Source organism: Excalfactoria chinensis, chromosome 9 (genome assembly GCF_039878825.1).
Source record: "Excalfactoria chinensis isolate bCotChi1 chromosome 9, bCotChi1.hap2, whole genome shotgun sequence".
NCBI lineage: Eukaryota > Metazoa > Chordata > Aves > Galliformes > Phasianidae > Excalfactoria > Excalfactoria chinensis.
Genome location: NC_092833.1, coordinates 16,493,956 through 16,516,114, shown reverse-complemented (window position 1 = coordinate 16,516,114; position 22,159 = coordinate 16,493,956). Strand labels below are relative to the sequence as shown.

At 43.1% G+C, this 22,159-nt stretch overlaps 1 protein-coding gene across 3 annotated transcripts in view; it reads left to right on the top strand.

Moving 5' to 3' along the window:
* Positions 1–7,816: 7,816 nt before the first annotated feature.
* Positions 7,817–22,159, top strand: part of LOC140255954 (uncharacterized) — a 189,560-nt gene continuing 175,217 nt past the window's right edge. For all 3 annotated transcript variants that reach the window (XR_011904619.1, XM_072343997.1, XM_072343998.1), the window contains exons 1-3: positions 7,817–7,942; positions 20,884–21,018; positions 21,301–21,410. Coding sequence is in view for 2 of the 3 variants with exons in the window: in XM_072343997.1 (XP_072200098.1) it covers positions 7,854–7,942; positions 20,884–21,018; positions 21,301–21,410 (334 nt within the window). In the remaining variant the exon portion in view is untranslated. The remainder of the gene's footprint in view (positions 7,943–20,883; positions 21,019–21,300; positions 21,411–22,159) is intronic.

Genomic DNA, 22,159 nt, shown 5'->3' with positions numbered 1-22,159 from the left:
CACATATATGTATGGCTAGTTTAGCTGCCTCGTTCTTATGCCAGCATTGTCTTTTCTTTTTGCCAACATTCAAGTGTGTTGCTGATACTTATCCTGTCCCACCTCCTCTGCAGTGTGCTTTAAGAGGTCAGTCACAGTGATCCATCTGTCTGCCCCAGCCTTCATTCTTCTAGTCACAACAAGCCTTACTTTTGCTCATCTGAACAGACTGAATGACTTCCAGTTTCCTGATGCCTCTTCTCCTGTCCATCACTTCCATACCTGCATCACATCCATACTCCTGAATAATCAAAATTGTGCCTGGCACTTCAGAAGTGGCACCAGATCTCCAAGTGGGGTCCGTATGTGTTTATTTCCATGTGGCACTGTATTTTAGAAGCAAACCAAAGCTTTCCCATGACGTTCTACAGAACCGTGTGACTGTTGATTCCTTTTCTTTGTGTGCCATAGCAAAGCTTGTTGTTAGCCCCAAAGTGTATCACCTAACATTTTGTATTTTCTGATTTCATCCAACCAGTCTCAAAGTCTTCTTGTTTTTCTAGCATGATATTCTCTCAACGAACTCTCTGAGCTTTTTCACCAGCAAACGCAGTGAGGCCATACCTATTGCTTGTCCCATGGCACAGATAGCACTGCATTTCTTCCCATCAGGCTCATCGCTGAGAGGTTCGCTACTGACTGTCCCATAACTGAAGAGTTCTTTTCTGACGATCGCTCACAATGACATTCTCCTTAGCTTTTCGTGCACTGTAGGCTGCTTGAGGTCAAAGTAATGATGCTCCACATGCAAGAAGTGCTTCATTGAAGCTGTACAGATTAAGAGTTTGCACCTAAAGAGCAATTATAAAAGAATGTTGATTTAGTTTGGCATGATTTTCCCTCATAACTTTTCAGAATTTGTGTCCATGAATATTTAATTATAAGAGAAATAGCTGAGAAATAGACCTCAGAAATTTCTGATTTTTAGACAGGTTTTGAGTTCAGTCTAAAACAACTCTAACCAATGACACTGCCCTTTCCTGCGTGTAATCTAGCTTGATTTATTGCTTTCTTGCTATTCAAATTAGTAAAGCAGGTTTGATCTGTTGTACTTCACCCACTCAGTGATTTTGTTGGAGCTATGACTGTGCTTTGGGCCCTTATCTACTTCTGAAACACTTCTTCTATAAGTCTTTGTAGCGTTGCAGACTTCTCCAGAAGTCAGTAATAGGTGAGGGCATTGCAGCTGGCAATTCCATTCCAACAGTGTTTGGTTGTGGTTGGTATGATCACAGTGTGACCTGGTAAGCTGCAGATAAACAGACACACGGGCATGCGTGAAATATTGGATTGCCACCTTCGTTCTGCAGCCCTGTGCTCACTGTTTGAGGAAGCCTGGTCAGCATAATTCCCATACTTGGAATGATTTTATTTGCATTTAGCAACAAATGCTGATGATAGTGCTGATGCTAATATCTGTCTCCTGTGAGATTTGAAAAAGAAAACTTATCAAACCGTTTTCAGTTCATCAACTCCCCATAGACAAGAATGTGAAAATCCTGCCTTGTAATATGTAAATACTGATATATATGTGCACAGCAATATCAGGGCAACTCAATGTATTCAAAGAGCTGCTCAAGGATACTTAAGATTTCTTGAGAATAAAGGAAATGAAAACCTTTTTATGTACATAGTTGTCACAAAGAAGAGCCCTCTGTGCCTTTCATGTAGCCACGCTTAGGAAAACAGAATCCCTCTATTGCCAACTTTCTTAATAGTTCATTTATCTTTTCAAGAGATATTGGTTGGTAACTTGATAGGGAAGGATGGAAGGATGCTTGCAAATACCCTGTGAGGGTTTCACTTTCCTCACATCTTTAATCTCTTACTAAAGTCAACTGAGCAGTGCTGTTTGAAGAACAGGTGAAGGAGTCGGAGTCTGACTCATTTTGATTAAAACAAATTCAAAGGGATTTTTAATTATCTAGATCATGTGGATCATTGTTGTATGAGAAGGTGAAGGGGACCAGGAGGAAGGGAAAAACTTCTCTTTCTATTAAAGTATGAAGTTGTCTGAATTTTAAATCATGGTATATTCTAAGAAAACTGAAAATGAGGGTCAGCTCCTGTGCTTGCTACTCATTCCAAACCCATCACTCTGTCCTCAAGTGTTAATAGGAAAAGATATCCATGAGGTATTCAATGTTTTGTTTAGATTTCAAGTTCAAGTTTCCTAACTCCCATGAAATCCTCCTGATTCCTGTCAATAGTCAGTAAGCACATTGGCAGTGGATTCACCTTGGAAGGAAAAAGCACAGGCAAGGCTCCTTGATGCCATACATACGGCATCTTTCAAAGGCAATAAAACCATGAAGAATGAGGAAAAAGCTCTCCTCTTTCATTTCATCCTTCCCTCCTTCTTTCTCTCCAAGCCACTACGTTAATTAGCTGTCTGACTGATTACTCAGTCAAGGACTTAAGAGATCAATGGTGACAGTAGCCAAGCAGATAATTCAGAGGGAAAAATGGCCAAGTACAGCTCTCACATCTCAGAATGAAGTGTGATCTAGTTGTGTCAGCAGAACTGAAAGTTATGCACAGTTATACACAGAGACGCACTGTGGAGTTTCGATTCTTCTGTGACAAGTTGTGTGAAAGTGTATTCCTGGGATTTCATTAGCTCCTAATTGGAAGCAAACCCACAAAACTTGTATTCCTTTGAATGTTGGGTATTTTCGGTAGCAGTGATATGCTCAGCTCTGTGTTAGACAAAGGAGAAAACGCAGACTTTCCAAGGAGCTCACATCTGAGATATGCGAGCAATTCCAAAGGGACGGGGAAACCCTGAGGAGAGCTCTACTTCTGAGCACTTCTCGCCTTTGATATATCTTGCAACTGCATTTTTGGCGATGCAGATTAAAGTTACCAGTCCCGACATCTAAAACCAAACTGCGAGGAGGCTGCCTACCCCAGAGGATAAATTAGAGCTCTTGAAGTATTAGCGCTGGTTAAGACCGTAATTCACATACAGGAGTTGCTGCAGTGTTGTTAGTGCCTGCTTTGTGGGGTTGAGTTCATCCCTTTGTGATCCCAGTTCAGCCCTGACACTGCTGCACTGTGCTACCAGCTAACAAGAAGTCATTATGCAAAAGAGAGTGATTTCATTACACATTTTAATCTTTTTTTGTTTATTTATTTTTTCATTTCTCTGCTGCAGTCTTCTCAGAGAATAACGTTTTGAGACCTCCTTCCCCTCAGATAGACCAAAAATAGCTGGAATTCAGATGGTGTTGTTTACCTGCCGTTGCAGGGATGACCTCAGGGTGCTCGCTGCATTTCCTCACTTGATGAGCTTTTAAACACTCCTAGCACGAGTTGCCCAGATTTGATTTCTGGGAGCACACAGCACACAGATACCCTGCTGAATGTTGGAATGAGCTGCTGGTTCAGCTGTCTGCAGCTTTACGGGTGGGTAATAGAATGGCCCAAAGAAATTAAAGAATTCAGTAAAGAATTGTTAAAAATTAAAAGAAAAAACAACCACCCAAACAACAGTTTCTCATAGAAAATGATTTGTAATGTTTGCACTGCTCTGGGAAACTCTGAAGTGCCTGCACCCTCATTCTTTGCTTCGAAATGGAACTGGGATAGTTCTGCTGAGCCTCAGTTACATCTGGCTATCACCTGTGTAGGGCAGGGAAGATGCAAAGTCTCCCAGATGTGTGATCTTAATTTGAATGTAAGTATGCTGGATCAGTCACTCATTGGAGTGTCATTACTCCAAATCCAGAAATAGATGAAACTACTCCCAGTTGTTATTGCCTGCTAACGTAAAACATACTTCAGGATTACACTGTCAATAGTCAGTTCTTGCTGGGGTTTTGGTTAACTAATGTTAAAGCGAAAAGCTAAGAGATGAGGTCAGTGGCCTTTATATAAGTAATTGTGAACGTGGGTAACATTTTATTTTCTCCATCAGATGTAAGAGCTCCCTACAGAAATACATACTTGACTTGAATATCAATAGATTTCTACTTATTCTGTCAAAAAGAAATACTTCTTAATATATCTATATTTTTTTCCTTTTAGAGAGGCTACACTGGGGTCAAATTTTCTTTTTCATCCCTCCCAGCCCTTCCTGCCCTCTCCTCAGCCCGAATACTGAACATCAATGAGAGCACACAGCTCTGTTATTCGGGGCAAATGGGAAAGCAGAGTTGCTGCCTGTTGAAAGGATGGTGTAGAGGAGATCATAGAATCATAGAATGGCTTGGGTTGGAAGGGACCTTAAGGATCATCTAGTTCCAACCCCAGATGGGGAATAAGCAGGATGGTGACAGCAAATTCACACCCAAACCAAAACTGTCAATAGGAACGAAGCAGGGATTTTGATTCCGGATTAATGGATGGGGTTTGGAGGCTTCTACTAGCAGGAATGATCACTGTGCTGATGTGCTTCAGGTAGCATTTTTTCAGTCAAACATGGAGTTAATTCTCCAAGTTATCCATTCCCTGACAAGTGGTGATAATCAAAACTGTCTGTGAGCACTGTTATCAGAAACTTACTGTTCTGTGATGTAGGGGAAAATATCAAGGAATGATGCAGTGCCAGAAAGCTATTGGATGTTAAGCCCCACTGCAACACCAATATGTATTTATGTACTGCTTATACTTACCTGTTGGATAAAATAATTTGAACTAATTTTTCTCACCTTACACAGCTGCTTTAGAAAATGTACCTCTGGAAGCAAGTCCATAATTAGGATTATTGATGCAGGCTAGATCCTCACCACAGATTAGTGCTCCCTCATTCACTGCAATGGAGCAACGCTAATTTGTTGCAGCAGAGGAAGTCTCCAGTTGCCTTGGTACACTGCTTCACATCTTTGAGGGCATTAACAAACCTTCTTTAATTCAGTCTTGTAGAGAACTTGCTCTGTTTGGCCAGGACGAATTGCAAAATGGACCTAGCCTCGCACTGTGCTCCTATGACCTTGTGAGCAAAAGGAATCCTTTAAATATCTTCCATTAATGAATTAAAATTACAAAGCTGCCTTTGTTCTGTCAGGTGGTTTGGCTTTGTAGGCCACCTCTGTTTCCTTCTTAAATTTCAGGTTAGCCACAGACTTGCAAATATTGCTGTAATTCTAACCTGGCTCTTACCGCTTGTTGTGGAAGGAGGAACTCCAGTGAGATGGCACGGAAAGGAAATATTTACCTAAAAGTGTTTATATCTGTAGAGCTGACTGTGAAACACAGAGAAAAAGGAGTTACAAACCATAGGGAATCCTGGGGTTAAGAATATGAGTTGGAAAGAGAGCATTCTGCAGTTTTCAATTAATCAGTCCTCAGAAAGGCTAAAGGTTAATCAACTGATGTTCTGAGCAACACAGCAATCCATACTTTGTTTTTTAATGCTCTTTTGTCACGCTGGTCTGCCTTCCAGTTGGCACAACGAAGGTGGCAGTCCCACTCTGAGGCTGTTGTAGCAAACTTCAGGAGTCCAGAGGATGCACGGATGGAGAGTCTGCATTCACAAACAGGTACCATCTCTGCAGCTGGTTCTTCCCCAAGTCTCTCTCTTGGCATCCCTGTTTCTCATCTTGTGCATGGGAATTGAACAAAGTCCAAATCGGTTTTTGGAACAATCCTAAATCAGGGATACTGTGAAGACAAATGGTAAATGTCTGTTACCCCAGCTGCTAAGTTAATTACTGTAATGGGAAACATCTTGAGAGAAGCATTGCATATGGTTATTAGCAATTAACCCACCACTCCAAAAATCACAATTCCTGCTAATAACAGAACACAGCACAGCCTTTCTAATTACGGTCTCTGCACGAGAATTTCTTCCAATCAGAAGGGTATGTTAAATCCTGGAACTAACTACGATGTAAAAAGGCTTGGAGATATTGAGGATTGGGCAGAAAAATGGGAATGGCATGGGGTGGTTTGACTCAGAGCTGTAGCCATCCTCATTCACACATTCACACTCGGGGAGACACAGCAACTTTCACAATGTCTTTGAAGGAAAATAATCATCAATGAATGCTAATGGGGAGAGGAGTACACTTTAGAATGAAGAAGATAGTATGAGATGCCAACGTCTCTGCAGAACTCATGATCTCCACTCTGTTGTAAGCAATACGCTGTTCGATAATGCTTAGCAAAGGGTTGCACCTGAAACTGTAAGAAGAACGTCCTGATCAATGAAAGATGAGAATAATGGAAATTACGTATTTTTTCCACCTGACAGAAAGTCCTGCAGTGCATGAGATGTTCTTTTCTTTCTGACAGCTTTTATGCTGTGTGATTGGCTTAGATTATAGCTCACCTGCACAGAGTCGCCTGGGGGAAGCATGACTTTGGCTGCTCAGTTCCAAAGCCGAGCAAGACAGGATTTAATTTGTTCCTTTCACCAGTCAGGAACAAAACACTTTTGCCTACATTGCTTTGGTGGTGGGCATGAGGCAGTTTATAGGTACCAAGCTCAAGGATACACAGTTTTGTAGCAAATAAGTTTCATGACTGATTGCATCTGGTTGGTCCTGGCAGGGCCGTGTGATGTGAAGTAGTCAGTAATTCTGTACCCAGCACCCTTTTTTCCTGACATTTCCTGCTGCTCCCACTGTAAGAACTGGAATAAATGAGTCTGCTTTCATGTCTGCATTGTCTGTATCAGGCCTGAAGATTTAACTGACTCGGGCACAGTCAGATCAATTATCCCAATGGGCTTTTGAAGCTGCCTTCACAAATGCCGCTTCCCTGCAACTCTTACTCATGTGAATCGTCCCATTAAAGTCAACAGCCCTGCTAGATGTTCTCAATTAAAACACAGCTGAGAATAAAACATTATATAATATTTGAAGAAGGGCACATTGAGCAAACTGGGTTTGCATTTCAGTGCGGGATAATGTCAGTGTCATTTCCTAAAGCAAGGCCTCCATGCTGTCCTGTGCTGATTACAAGGGGCTGTAAACCACCCCATCCTCAGAACTCAGCTGTATTCCACTCCATGCCCCCATGCAAAGGTTTCATCCACTAAGTGGCCTTCACCAAGGAAGGCAATGGGAACTCTGCACTTCGGTAGACCCAATTTGCACGCTACCTTTCCACTATTCTTAATAACTGTGCATCATCTGGAGCCATCACACGCAGGTTTGAAATACTGAATATTTCTTGTTGGTTTATAGTTGAGTTCCTTAAGATAGAACAAAAATTTAATACTAATTTACCTTTCCTGGAGAGACCATGGCTGGGCAATCAGATATTTTGCTATTTGGCCATGACACAATCCTGAAAGTGGTCCAAATAGGGATGACGACTCGGGACATAATTAACACTCAGCCTTGACATAATGAAGGTCTATTATTTTATGAAGAAAGATTTCCCGGGCTTTAAGAAATAAAGTGATTAGAAAACGATGTGCTCTGTGGGAGGTAATGAGATTAGCCCGACCAAGAGTCCTGCAGAGCTCCAACTGCTCCAGATGCAGGGAGAGGAGGGGAGGGGAGGGGAGGGCTCAGCCGTGCGGTGCGGATCTTAGGTTACAATTCTAAGGTCAGGGAAGGGCTGTATGTCTCCTTGCTGTGGAGGAGAAATCCCCTCGCATCTCTCCGCCACAGGAGTTAATTGGGGGCAACTTCAAGCGAGATAATGGGGGCAGGGATCTCTGAGCTCCTCAGCGAGAAGCCGAAGGGGTAAGTGAGCATATGAGCTGTATGAGCGCAAGGGGTCCGCGAGGATTCCTCGCCGGGGTCTCTCCGCTCCCAGCCCCGGTGAGGGGCGGGCTGTGGGCCGGGCCTCACCGCCCCTTTATAGGGTTTGGAGGGTGGTGGGCGGCTGCTGCTGAGAGGGGCTTGGAGCCGTGCGCGATGGGAGCGGTGTGGCTGTGCCTCGGGCTGGGCTGGGCGCTGGCGGTCCGCGTGAGCAAAGCGGAGGACTCGAGACTGCAGCGGGGCATGTGAGTGTGGGCTGGGAGGGGAGAGTGCTTTGTTTGAGGGCTCGGGGGCAGAAAGTTCGGGTGGAGAGCAGGAGCTCTCCGGTGATGCTCTCGGGGTTGAGGTTTTCTTCTTCCCGACGCTGCTGGGTGGCAGCGCTGAGCCGCGCGCGGGTCTGCTGCGCGCGAGGGCTGCGGGAGCGCTACCTGCGGTGCTGGAAGCGCAGCAAAAGCAGAGGAGCAAACCTCAAAGCAGCCCGGGAGCGGCACGGGCGCACGGACCGCGTGCAGGCGGAGCTGAGAGCCGTAGCAGCGGCGGCCCGAGGCAGTTGGTGGTGCACGGACACAAAGAGCTGCAAGCACGGCTCGCGGCGCGGACCGGCCCTCCCTGAGCAAGTTTCTGAGGTGTTCTCGGCGGTGAGAGCCCTTTGTTGCGGAATGTGAGGCGAAACGCTTATCTTTCCGGACAAATTCTTTAGTAGGACAGCCTGAAACGTGCGCGGAATCTCACGGATGAAGTTTTTGCTCGTTGTAAGTGTAAGTGTGATGGCTGGAAACTGTTGCGTGCTTTGTGTGGAGAGTTTCCCCCTGCAGAGCTCCCCTGCATTGTTAGGAGATCGCGGACGCTCCGTGCTCCCCACCCCCAAGCGCTGTGAGAGCGGTCCTGAGGTGTTCCTACCTCCATCCCTTCCCTCTTTGTTCCTTCTCCTATTTATGTACTTTGTGCTCCATTCAACTCCATCCCACTCTCGCAGAATTCACGGCTTGCTGTTTGGTTTCCTTCTCATTACTTCTCGCGTCACAAAAGTGAAATGTCTGAGTCTGTCGTGCAATGTATTCCCAGGCAATATCAGGCCAGTACACGTAAATGGCCCCTAGCAGACTAATGGTAAACCTTACTCCATTTTGTAGGGCCACGGTGTATAAGAGAAGTCAGGTTAATCTACTGAAGCACTGCGCTTTGTGGAGCGCTTAGTGTTTCTTTGAGGCTTCTTTCTCTTTTTATAAGCAATTCTTCTCCTAGAAGGGCACCGTCAGCCCAGACAGAGCTGTGGTTGCTCCATCAGTAATAATGGCGATCCAGAACTTCTGATGCTGGAGCTGGTGCCAGCTGTGAGTTGCCCCCGAACAATTCCTGCTGGGAGTGGCATCACACGAGACTAACTGCCAGTGTGCCAGAGTCATTGGGAGCAGCTGTGCAGGAAAACACGCGCTCCTCTCCCTTCCCCCCCGCTCTAATACAGGTGGGCTATCCCTGAAATCACTCTAATTTGCATTGCTCTTGTTGAGTCGGAGCAGGTGTTAAGTATTCCTCCCCTCTCCCTTTGCCCTGCTTAGCGACATTGGTGCGCTCGGAAATACAAGAAGTCGTTGCTTGCCCGGCTTGCACTGCCATCAGTCACCTTTTCTGCTGTTTCAGTTTTGTTCTTTTGGCATTGATAATCTGTGGTCAATGGGATAAGTACAACAAATGTATCCCTTGGCACGTTTTGTGCTGGATGCTTTCTTCCTTAGCATTTGCTGCCTTTTTGACCGAGATCCTGTGAGGCTGAGGGTATGTAAGATATTGTTCTTGTTTTGCTGCTAACTTGAGGTTTTGCTCCTAGCTAGAAACGCATGGGGTCTGTGTGGATGTTGGCTTTTCTGCTTCCAAGCCCCCTGAGGAGATATAATGCAGAACAGATCATGGAATGACTAACTCCATCAACTGTGTTTCCAGACAATTAGCCCTTGATGATCTTATATTAGAACTTAAAGAACAACCAGGGTCCAAATACACATTTACGCTAAAAAACATAGCATTTAGACCCTGAAATGAGGAATCTCAAAAAGCTTATCGTTAACAGTTCCATCTGCTGCTGTAAGCTCAGTGGTTAAAAATTGAAGCACATCATGACATTGAAGTTGGTGATGTGCAGCTGTGCAACACTGAGCTTACATTCAGGATTCTGCCTAACAGGAAACAGGAGGGCTGGGGCAGGAATGAGAACTAAGACCAGAAGGTTTAAGCTGCTGTCAGAAGAAGTAGTATTCACTGTATGTTTTAAAAGTATATATGCTTCCCCATAGTTATCCACACAGGACAGAGCAGGAGGAAGGAGTGGTTACAAGGTGAATGCCAAGAGCCTCACTTCGTGCACTATCTGGAATCTTTCTTTGCAGGAACTGAGATGTGCCTCAGGGAATGGTTCCTTCTGCTCCCAGCTGGCACATAAGTGAGAGCTGCTTTGCAAAAGTCATGAAGTGCAGTTTATCTTCCACGCTAAGCCCAGTGCTGTGCTCTGTGGCCTGGGATGACACATGAGGGGTCTGCTTTGGTTTAATAGGATTTCATCACAGTCTTTAATTAAAACCATTTTATTCCATTTTAAAAATCCTCAGATGTTGCAGCTGCATATTGTCATGCTACCCCATAGGCAAGTCACTTTGATTGCACCTCAAGGAACACCTGACTTTAGAGCTGGATTCCTGGCTTAGAAACAGTTTTCAGCCTTCTTTAATTCCACACAGGCTCCTTAAGATAAATCACTCCCCAGAAGTGAACTGTAGTATTCAGTTTTGTATCTGCATGGGACAGTTTACCACTGCCAATCATCTGTAAAGGTGAATGTGTAGCAAAGGTATTGAGTATGTCCACTGCTGGTTGTGGACACTGTTTCAGAGTAATGCAAACTGCAATCCTTAATTATTTCAGGCAAGTAGATGTAACTAAAAAGTTGAAGTCTGCACTGTTGACTTGAATGCATTTCACTGTAACTAGTGGTGTACAGGGCGCTTCCATACAAGAAGGTACATTTAGATCCTAATCATTATTTGCACTGAAATTTAATATATTTGAAGCGACATGTGGTTTGTTCAGCTATAGCAAAGCATTGTGAGTGCTTCCGTAAGGTATATGGTGATAGATCTTTGCCTGGAATTTTGTCACAAGACTCTCTAGGTGATATGGAAGAAGGCTGTGTAGTCATGTCTTGGTGAGACACTGTCTCAGCCTATTTAGGCAGTATGTTGGGTCTTTGAGCTTCAGCAAAGCCCATTTGCAGTTGGTGAGAGATGATTTCTGGGGCTTGACATGTTTGGGAGCTGCAATAAGCAGTGTGGTACATTTCCCTTCTGCTTCTGTAATGGAAAATCTTCTGCTCCCAAAATGGTGGTTTTTAATCCTGCTATCACTCTCCAGTATCCAGTAGCGGTTGCTAGGAAAGAAAATAAATATTGAAGAATTTCTCATCTTTGTGAATATGAATGTCATGACGAACAAAACAATCCTCGTGCTGCCATTCTAGCTGCTGCACTACAGTGTGCTGCCAGCAGATCGAGCTCATGCTGGTCGGCTCCCTAACAGAACCATGTTCACAAAGAGTTGGCCTGTAAAGCCTCTTTTCAGAAGGATTTCTGGAGGAAAATAGACTTGGAGTTCAGTGTTGTTTTGTTTTTGTTTTAAACAGATAGCAAAGGGGTCTCTTTCTGTGCCCTGGTATATTCATTGACAGGAAGATTAAAGGAAGTGGGTGAGCATCATCCTGCTGAAGTTCTGTTCCTTATTTATAACACTTTATTCTTCAGGAGAAAAATGAGATCAAGATACTTCTATCTAAACTCTGGCATAGCCATAAAATAATGGAAATATGTGGTCATAAAATCTGATAGCTTGAAGATGCTGTATTTTTGTAAGAGGGAGCTGAGCTGATTGACTGTAAAAGTATTTCCTGGTTACATGAATTCCTGCTTTCATAAAGAGATCTAGAAACTTGCTACCAATAATTGCAATAACTTATATATACATGTATGTATTCATGACTGTGAGGGTGGGTAGTGATAGGACAGGAGGGAATGGTTTTAAACTGAGACAGGGGAGGTCTAGATTGGATATCGGGAGGAAGCTTTTGACCCAGAGGGTGGCAATGCACTAGAACAGGTTGCCAAAGGAGGCTGTGGATGCCCCATCCCTGCAGGCATTCAAGGCCAGGCTGGATGTGGCTCTGGGCAGCCCTGTCTGGTGGCTGGCAACGTTGTACATAGCAGGAGGTTGGAACTGGATGATCTTTGAGGTCCTTTTCAACCCAGGCTATTCTATGTGCACACAGTATGTGCCGTAAACCTGTAAGTTGAAGGCAAAGAAGCCACTCCTTCCTCTTACTCCCAATGGGATTTGGGTTTAAGCTACTCTTCAAAAACACACCCTAAGGAAGAGAGAACTTGTCAGCACTTCTTCAGGTTTAATTAAGTGTCATTCTGAAATGTTGACACAACTCAGGTATTTATGCACACATCAGTCATGTTAGTGGAAAACCTGGTCTGACTCTTCAGCAGAACCTTGGCATTGGAAATGATGCTTTGGCTCTCAGAGAGTTAACAGCCCATATTGTAAAATCATGTTACTCACCAATTAAATACCTTCCCTCTTTGAACACAGTTAATGGATTTCCTCCTTCTGAAATCCAAGCCTGTTATTGCTTATGTTCTCTCTAAAATGCATTGCTTTTAATTTATTTCTGAGGAGAAATTTCCTTTCATTATTGCTGAATCAAAGCTTTTGAAGATTGTGTACTGAGCACACGCAGTCTTGCTCTTTTTGCTTTGGGTACCATGCTGCTCTTGGTTTGAAACTCAGCATTAATGGTTCTGGGAGTGCACTGAAGCATTTCTTGCCTTTACAGTGCATGCTTTCAGCTGTATTGGTTCAATAAGCTGAGCTGTACATGCAGTTGTATTTTTTATCATTTATTTATTTTTTTGGTGCCATTGACCTGTGGATTAGCATTCAATCCATGCATTTGAAAGAGGAGAGTCAAAGGAATCTGAGTGCTGGAGTTCCCTTTTTTTGGGTTCCTTAGTGGAAGTAACATGCCTCCTTCCTTCAGTGAATCAACAGCAGCTTTTGGGCAGCAGACAACATTGTGCCCATACCGTGCTTTTTAACTTGGAAAATGTATCCCAGTAGCTCAGGCTGTGGCTGAGAAGCCATCTTCTTGTGGTGATCCTTATGATTTTATAACAGAAAATGCATCTCAAATTACAATATGTTTATGTATTTTGTGCCTAGTCTTTTTTGGTGAGGCTATTCCTGTATAGGCAGTGAGTTTCCATACACTTCAACCCTTCAAACCAGTCTGTGATTCTGCCTCTGTGTTGCTGCTAATGCTCTGCCTGCTTGACAGATGCATCAATTGCAAAAGGATTCCACATGCATGCACTTATCTCATAACTGTGTTCCTCACAAGACAAGGATCTGTGCCCTTTCTGTTTGGAAACAGCACCAGGAGTCTGTGGGGTACTTATAACTTGAGTGTAAGTTTCCACTGTGAAAGATACAAATGCTGTTTTCTTGCTTATTACTGCTGAGCAGTAGGACACTCATGTATGTGTCTGTTTGTTACCCCATTTCTGTTGGCTGTGTATGGCTAGAATTCACTGAACATTTAGCTCTACCAAAACTGCTTGGTGGCAATCCTGCACCAGTGGTATCAACCTGAAGTTTTGTAGAGGACTGAAGAAATGGGGTATTTTACTGCTCAAGATATCAACACGTAAGAATTGAAGTTTTCCTGCGTGTATTACACATTACTTTGGAAGTGAGCTTTGAGGAAAAGTAGTTTAGTTAAAAAATCTGGCATCCACCATGAAGGAGATGGCAGAGTCCAAGCCGTTTTGCTGTTTGACAAACAACAGTGATGCTTTCCGCTGGCTTCACTGGTTTCAATGTCAAGCCATGCAGCGTTTGCTGTAAACAAAACTGAGCTTTTTCTCCTTCTGGCTCAAGTAGTGTGATATTTTTCAGTGGTTTTCATTTTAATATTTTAGCATGAGATCCTCCTGTGCTTTCTTGCCAAGAGAAACTTGAGCGTGCGTACCTGGCAGACTTGCTGGGGTTACTTTTATTATTCACTCTTCTGCAGTGGAATGATAATTGAGCCTGGGTGTATTTAAAGTGAAATTTCATCCAGAAGTGCCTGCTGCTGCTTCACGCCTTCCTCTTACAGCTGACTTCTGGGCAATTGCTCGCTCTGTCTTAGTGGTGTGTATATGCAAACTATTTGTTAGCCTTCTCCTATCTGACTTTCCTCATGGTTTGTTGTTACTCTGGAACTGGATCCTTGAGCTGCCTGGAAGGCACTCTGCTGCTGGAAGGGCTTCTCAGTGCAGCTCCAGGATGCTGTCCTTTCCATTCTCTTGTTTAAAAATAGCCCCAGCTGAGAGGTGTGTGGAGGTATGCAGAAGGCAGCTAACACAAAAGCCAACTGTAAAGAACACCAGAGGGGTTAAAGAGATGCTAACAGATCATCTTGCCAATTATTTCCTACTTGGGTAGCAAGCTCTTTACATTAAGCCTCACTCCAACCTTGCTGTGGGATAACCTGCTGTTTTGGATGCAGTACATACAGCAATGTACTCAGATTCCCTGCATGTGAATGGAGGTGGGTATTTGGAGTTTATCAGAGTTGCATGCTGAAGTGATGATGCTACATTTGCCATCCCCTCCCCTGAAGCCTTACCTAGTCCTGTATAAGCCAGCCAGAAAGTAGCAGAAAGTGTGAAACTGGGTGTTGCTGGGAGTACTTGGTTCAATTTAAAATAAATAACTCCTGGATTAAAGATGCAAGAAAAGTGACTGGGCAAATCACTGTTGAATGATCAGCGTGTACATGTTTATCTTCTACATTTCTTGCTAAACAAAACAGATTATTCTACCCTAGGGGAAGGAGGAGGATAGTTAAGTAGAAGCTGAAGGACAGATGCTACAGCCTGATAGCAGTAGGAACTAAAAAATCTTATTGTTGTTATAGTAGTTGAGTGTGTAATTAATCATCTCATATTGATTTGCTTTGCATCTAGATGCAGTGCACAAAGGCTGGAGGAACTCTTGTGTTATTTAGCTGCTCCATCTAATCAAAGAGAGGATGTGAATAAGACGCAGTGGTGCATTAGTAACCCGTGGGGTTAAGAGTCTTCTGTGGCAGACCTGCATCCACAGATCCCGAGAACAGCAGTGATAATGAGACCTAATCTAAATGAGCCTGGCGTTCCCGATCTATATCCCAGAGGGCACATAAACATCACAAATATTGATACAGGATCAGTAGAGAGCAGGGATTGATTAGCGGTCAGGGGAGCAGGATGCCCTAATTGTCTCTGGTAGTGCTGATTAATTTTGTCTGAGAAATGTGGGGAAATGAGCCTTAAAATAGTTGAAGGGTGGAAAGAAGAGTGTATGGCAGATTTTAAAAGGAAGAAAGTCTTTTCTGTCATTCCAGTCTTTGTGAATTATGGTTGCTCTTAACCAGAATATCTCCATATACAAAATAGATCCTTATAAATATTTTTAACTTGCTCTTTAGGCCTTTTTTTTTTTTTTTTTTTTTTTTTTCATGGTTCACTTCCTAACTTAAATTTTGTCCAAATGCAGAAATTACTTTTTTCCACTTGAGAAGCTCCTTATAGCAAACCCTAATCAATATCCTGTTTGCATACAGTGTTGCAGTGCTGAGCTGTTCTCTTCTGGAGCACAGCACGCTTCTGCAAGGGTCCTTCTGGAGCACTCTCAGAGAAGAAGCTGCTGGTGCTTGTGCTCAGTTTGCAAATTCTTCAGCTGAGGACATGCAGTCTACAACATCTTGCATGTAGGAAGATGTTAACAGCCTTCTGCTTTAGTGTAAAGGTGGTGTCATTCACTCGGTCTCTGTGGAAAGACCTGCAACATTTTTTTGCTTCATATTAATATTTTGACTTAATTGCATTGTTGAAAGAAACCTTTAGGGATATCTTAATGTCTGTTTGCTCTCTCACTGCCTTTAAACTGATCTAGCTTCAGCTTCCTGATTTTTAAGTTGAGGCAGGATTGAAGGTGGATTGATAAGAATGAAAGGCTTATTTTCTTAAAGATCCAGGCGTTAGGGTTCTGCTGTGCAGACTAAAACTGTCATGAAGGCAGTGTACCTTCTGGAATGGGGGAGCTGTTCCCTTTCTGGCTCTCATGTGCTCACTTGTCTTCCCTTCTTTTCAGCCCTACTTCCCCCTCTGGACCATGTATGCCAGCAGTGTACAGAAAGCTGCCTCCATGCTCCCAGGAGCAGGCGGGCTGTGCTGCTAACTGCTCTTATAAAATGAAAACAATGTTGTACTTCATCAAAAGAACCAATCTATTGCTATATGAGATTGCTTATGGTTGGGTGATATCGTGCAAAAATAACTGCTGTAATATCCTTCTCTGTCTGCCAGAATGATGGGCAGGAACAAAACCAGTGTAAGTCACTTTGGAAATGGTAAATATGGTGCTTCTGTCATCCATCCTCTGCCATGACTTATGGAAACCCTATGGGTCTTTCACTGTGGAGCTCGTTGGAGATGCTGCTGGGGTTCAAAGAGCCTGAAAACAGCCAGTGAAAGGCACGAGAGAAGGGTGTGTGTGTACTTTGCTTCAGCCTCAATAACTTAAGTTCAGGAGAGCCTTGAGCCAGGCCAGCAGTATTTCTACTTCACAGACCTCTACATGGTTGATTATTTTGACTGTGTTTTTCTACAGGCATGTATGTTCCCTTTCAAAATGTAAACGCAAGAATGAATTCTGTTCCTTCTGGAGATGCTTTTAATTATCTCTGATCTTTTCCTGTTGTGCAGTGGCTCATAGACATTGCAGCCATATGATCAGCCGAGGCTGCTCTTGCTTCACGTTGGTCCAATTATCTGTTCATTGGAATCTTAAGTCCTGAGCTGTGTGTAGGGTTCCTTTGTTTAAAGGGTAGACTCTTAATTCAAATATTAAGTGAGAGCTTTCTGGTTTTTCCTCGACTCAGACTGAGGAGCTAATAATAGTCTTTGTGTTAGTCTTGGCTAACAGAGAGCACTGGTGTATAAAGGTTTTAAGGGATTGGTGTATCAACCAAATCATAGAGCATAGTAGATTCATGTTTGGTTTATTTTAACACTTAAATTCCCATTCAGAAATAGGTTCTGGATACGAAAGGCGCAAGAGTAAAAGTGGAGCTCTGAAAGTGGAGTTGTCCTTGTCTAAATGTACCTGGTACATCAACTTGAGCTTCATTTTAGTTTTAGATGGGACCTACTGAGTAGAGAGCCTTAGCGCACAACTGTGCTTTGTATAATACTTGTTTTTTTTTCCCCCAGAAACAGCCTGCTTGTTTATGTATCAAAGAATAGTGGGACAGAGGTCTGAACCTCATGTGTTGTGAGCTGGGAGCTGTGTTTGAGGGGAGGACAAGTGTTACCCCCTGGTTTTGTCAGCAAAGTGCTCCATGTTATGCAGCTACTGCAACTGAATTGCAATGTAGCAGAGGTTTCAATATTTGCCTTTATGTTACCCAAGGGCATGTTGGGGGAATGGCTTGCTTTGAATAAATCTTAATAAGCATATGACTTTATGCTGCTGCCTTTCTTTATTCTGCTAGTGCTGTTCATTCTTATTAACTGTATCATAGAAGTCAATACAGTCATTCCTGAACACGTGGCAACAGCACACGAGAGGAATTTATAGGATGGGCTCAGGCTGTCATTACAACAATTGTCAGCTTCGTTCTTTTATTTATGGAAGAGCGGTGCAGATGAATGTACCTTTATCTGCAAATTTTTAGGCAATTCTAATAAAAGGAGATATGCATGAATTATCAGTACATGATGTTCTATTCACTAGAGGGAGAGTCATTTAAAAAAGCCTGCTAAGTGAGACATGGTTGCTAAGTAAGGCAAGGGTTTTATTAGACCAACTGACGTAATGGAAAAAGAAAGCAGGCAAGATTTTGGGCATACAAAGAGCTGCTTTGGATGTGAAACAAACAGCAGACTGTGCTAAGAATGGGCTGAGAACAATTGCTTTGAACTTAAGTTAAATACATTAAGTGCTGAGGTAATGTGAGAGGAAGGAATAGCTGGCACACATGGGCTGTTGAGTAGTGGAGGTGACATGGAAACAGAGCAAGGGTGGTTTGGGGAGGAATTTGAGGTAGTCTGAAACTACGCTGCTACTGCCTTCTGCCTGGCTTTGCAGTGTTGGCTGGCTCAAGGAATAGGAAGCATGGAGCAGTCTAGCAGATATCTAACTGCAGTCTCTCCATGGAGGAAGAAATACATGGGGCAATGAAGAAGGGATCTGAGGGAGCCATCCAGGGATGATGCAGTCCACCCACAGAAACCTTCCCCCAAGGACCTTAGGGATGGGATGTGGGGAAAGTGATGTGCCTTAATTCCATGTCACCAAACTCACTGCTCTTAGTCAGCAGCAGAGCCATGTGCTTCCATTCCCAGAGCTGACTAGAATTTTGTCTCCTGTGAAGAAGAGGACTAAAAAGTACTTTTAAAAGCTGGGGGAGATCCCCTGGGGGCTGATGGATCTTTCTGTGTTCTGGTGTGAATTGTCTGGTGTGCTGTGGTTGATCGCTGCAGCTGTGGTCTCCAGGGAGCTCCTCAGTGGTGTGGAGGCATATATTACATTCTGCAGAACAGTTGCTTAAGAGATGGAGATTGTGATGTTTTCATTTTGGAAAAATCTGAAACATGGTAGTTCTTAAGATGTCTGTTTGAATGGTCACATTACAGATTGTGTGTTGGTTCACTGAAAGTGTCATTTAGGGTAATGGAGATTTGCAGCTACTTCAGATTTCATAATGGAAATCACATCCACAACTATGCCCTGGTTGTTCTGTCTGGAACTATTTGGTTTTGTTTGTTTCTTTTACTTTTTGTTTTCCATCAGCAGCACCTTTCAGAGACCTGCTTGGCTTTCTCATTTGAGGTGCTTTGTGTGACTGTAGGCCCCTTAGTGTTGAGACTTCTCCAATAGCCGTGCATGGGTTGCTGCTATTCATGCCAGTTGGGGAGATACCATCCAGCAGTACTAAAATGGGGAGGGCAGGAATGATTCAATTGTGGTGCCCAGTTTTTCAGTTGTCATGTTGCTTGCCTTAGGTATGCCATAGTTCTAGTAGACCTCCTTGTAGAGAAATTGGCAGGGTATGCATTAGAATGATATAGATTATGATTTGGCAACCAAATCTTGGTCTGTTTTATTGAAGGTAAAACAAATAAAACCAGTGCTGATTAGATGAGCCAGTGGCTGCTCCTTCCTCTTCTTTTGGTAACCGAAGTCACAGCTGATGCACCTACTATTTTTGTAGAGTGGCTTTGATCTAGGCAGGAAGCTTTTTCCAAGTATTTAACTCATTGGTAAAAATGACCCTGCTTATAGGATTTTCCTGTTCTGCACAGGCTTAATTTAATGATGTTGGTAAGCTACCTGAAGACCTGCAGATGAAAGATCTACTTCTCATTAGAAAGGCTTCATTGTGTGGTGTTCAGACATAAGGAGGCTGCAAAATACTTTGGGCCCCTGAGGTTAAAAAACAACAAAAAAAAGCCCTGTAAATCCTGAAAGAGATATTGCCAATATCCAGTGTAGCTAGTGGTAATTCTAACTGCCCAGCAGCCATTGGGCTAGAAATATTATTATTTATTGCATTAATGGTGAAAACAAGCTGCTTTCTATCCATTCTATTGCAACCTCACATTCATGCCTTTGTTGGTTAACAGCGTGTATTCTTAATTTTAGAGACCCCTGGTCAGGCTGATGTTTCTGGGAGAACTGCCCTTTTAGCTGTGTGGCACACCTGCTGCATGTTTACAAATGCTAAATGAGAATAGATATACAAAGTTCATGGTTTTGTCTCTCTGTTTTAATCATCAAGGTTTACATTTGTAAAGGCTCGGTGGCTAGAGCTCACTGTTCTGATGGAGTTTAATTACTACATTAGCAGTCTGCATGCTATTCCAGAAATAGCTTTATTTCAGTTTTGCTATTCGAGACTACTGTATTGAAAGTCACCAAAAAGTGCTTTGTAGTTTCAGTTGGACTTTGTATGTTCTATGCAGAACTATTTTCTGTTGTTCAGATCTTTCCAATTTATTTCAGGAATAGAATTAGAGCAAGGCTGACAGCATCTCTGCAAAACCCTTGGTCCTTTTGTAACCAGAGCTAGGTAGCAGGATGAGGATGACATACCATCCTACAGAGCAACACTTTTATTTTGCTCTTGCTGTTTTTGGAATCATCAGTAAGGAACAACTATGCTTTCTCTTAAAATCTCATATGCTTCCCTGAGGAGACCGATAGTAGAGAGGGGCTCTTATGGAATGCCCTTTTCCCACAACAATTGTTTAGATACATCTTATCTGCACTTGAATCAATGGAGCAGCTCCCATTGAGTTGTGCAGCCTGAATTTCATTGTAAGTTTTGTTCAGTTTACATGCTGTTCTCTATAGGCAGCATCTGTTTCTATTATTTATGCTCAGTCTGGCTATCTGGTAGCTGCTCTGCAGAGGTCAGTTACTGTTCCCACCCTAGTTTGTCAGCTTGATAGTAGCTGCTGTGTGCTCCATAAGGAGCTCCCATTACTTCCAGCACAGGCATATGGATGGCCTCAAGCGCCTTTCAGGCTCCCTCACCTCAGCCATCAGCTTTTTTGCTTATGAGGCACCATCCTTTGTTAGCAGAGCCTCATCTGAAAGACCATTGTTATCTTCAGACAGCAAAGAGTGCTGAGTCGTCCGTCACATCCTACTCAGGCACTTCAAGTCTCATTTTCTGGGAACAAGGTACAATCACATTTTGCTGGCCTAGCTGTTCAGAGGCTAACTCCTGTGCAAAAATTGCTACCAGGATTGTGTTCCTGCTCATGGCTTACGCAACCAATACAGTAATGAAATCTTGGCTCTGTTCAGGTCTGTGACACTTGCCAGGCTGAATTCCCTGGGCTGATTTGTCAGGTGTTGATGGGTGCTGTGCTCTTGTGATCGGTTCAAGGTGGAAAAAAGTCACAGATCCACAGTATTTTTAGTAGTGTTTCAAACTCTTAACTGTTGCAGGTGGCACAGCTTTATGTATGTTCTTCCCAGATTTTCAGATATTGCATTGGAGAGAATGAAAAGCTTTTTTTCCTTTCTTTTTCCCTCAAAGGCCAAATGTCTGCCCCATGTTGGAGCTGGTGTTGGTGGGACACCAACAGCCATGTGTTCAGGCCTTCAGCCGCATGGTGAAGATGTGGAAACAGGGCTGCGCAGGGAGGAGGTGGTGCATGGGATACGAGAGGAGGTAATTAGTGATATAAATGAATTCTGCTACTGACATTTGAAAGCAGTTTCTTTGTACTTTGAGAGCTCAGTCTGCGTAATCTCCTGGGGAAATATGTAACTTGGTTATGGACATATCACATCCTGTTGAGACCTTAAGTCTGTTACTGGGTGGAGAATGTGACTTGTGTGTTTTGGCTGTGTCATGGCCTTCTTGACTTAGGTTTAAATCACAGTTTGGTACTTTGCTACTGATGAGATGTGAATAAGCTGACTTGTTCTCTTGAACTGATTCTCTTTGAAGGTCTGGTTACTACACCGTGTACAAGCAGGTGTACAGGATGGAGCACCAGACAGTCTATAAGTGCTGCCCTGGGTGGGCTCAACACAACAGCGAACCTGGCTGCTTGCATAGTAAGTTGATAGCAAAACCGTGACAGAACAATGACTGGAGAGATCATATCCTTGGGCCTTTCTGCATCTTCTTTCTAGAAAGATTTTTCTTGCTATTTGTTACTGGGAATTATAATTATACAGAGGTAATCTATAAATGGAGAAGAAGCAGCAGTTAACTTTCCACCCTGAGGTTCTCCAACTGATGAGAACCTGTTTCTATCAGTAATTTTTAAGCATGATTGGGTATTCTCCTAAAGTGTGGAATTAAGTTTAGATGATTGGAAAGCACTTTATCCACTGCTAACAAGATATCAGTAGAAGACAACAATCCACTCGCTGTTTAGTTTTGCTACTCTTTCACCAGTGGTTGTTTTCTGTTTAAAAGCAAGCATCTGTTCCTATGTATTTTTAATCTTTGTACCAACTTGCAGACTGCATTCATAGTTTGCTTTTGTGGTTTTTTTCCCCTCTTTATTCCTTAAAACAACAACAAAAAAAATCCAGCCACCTGAGAGCCTATTAACATCAGTATGAATCTGCATGTTTAGTGTGCACTTCTTCTGTTGTAAGAAGTCAAAGGCATGTTCACAATCTGTATATTAGTCTCTGGCATAAAGGATTGTGACATATTTGAGCACTGATGGTGGCAGCACAGAATTATTTTCTTCTGAAAGAGCAGTTAAGACTTGTTTGAGATTCCTTAAGGCACAAAGGTAGCCGAAGTATTCTTTCATATTTGATACTCTCAGTAAATTTGTCTCAAGGAG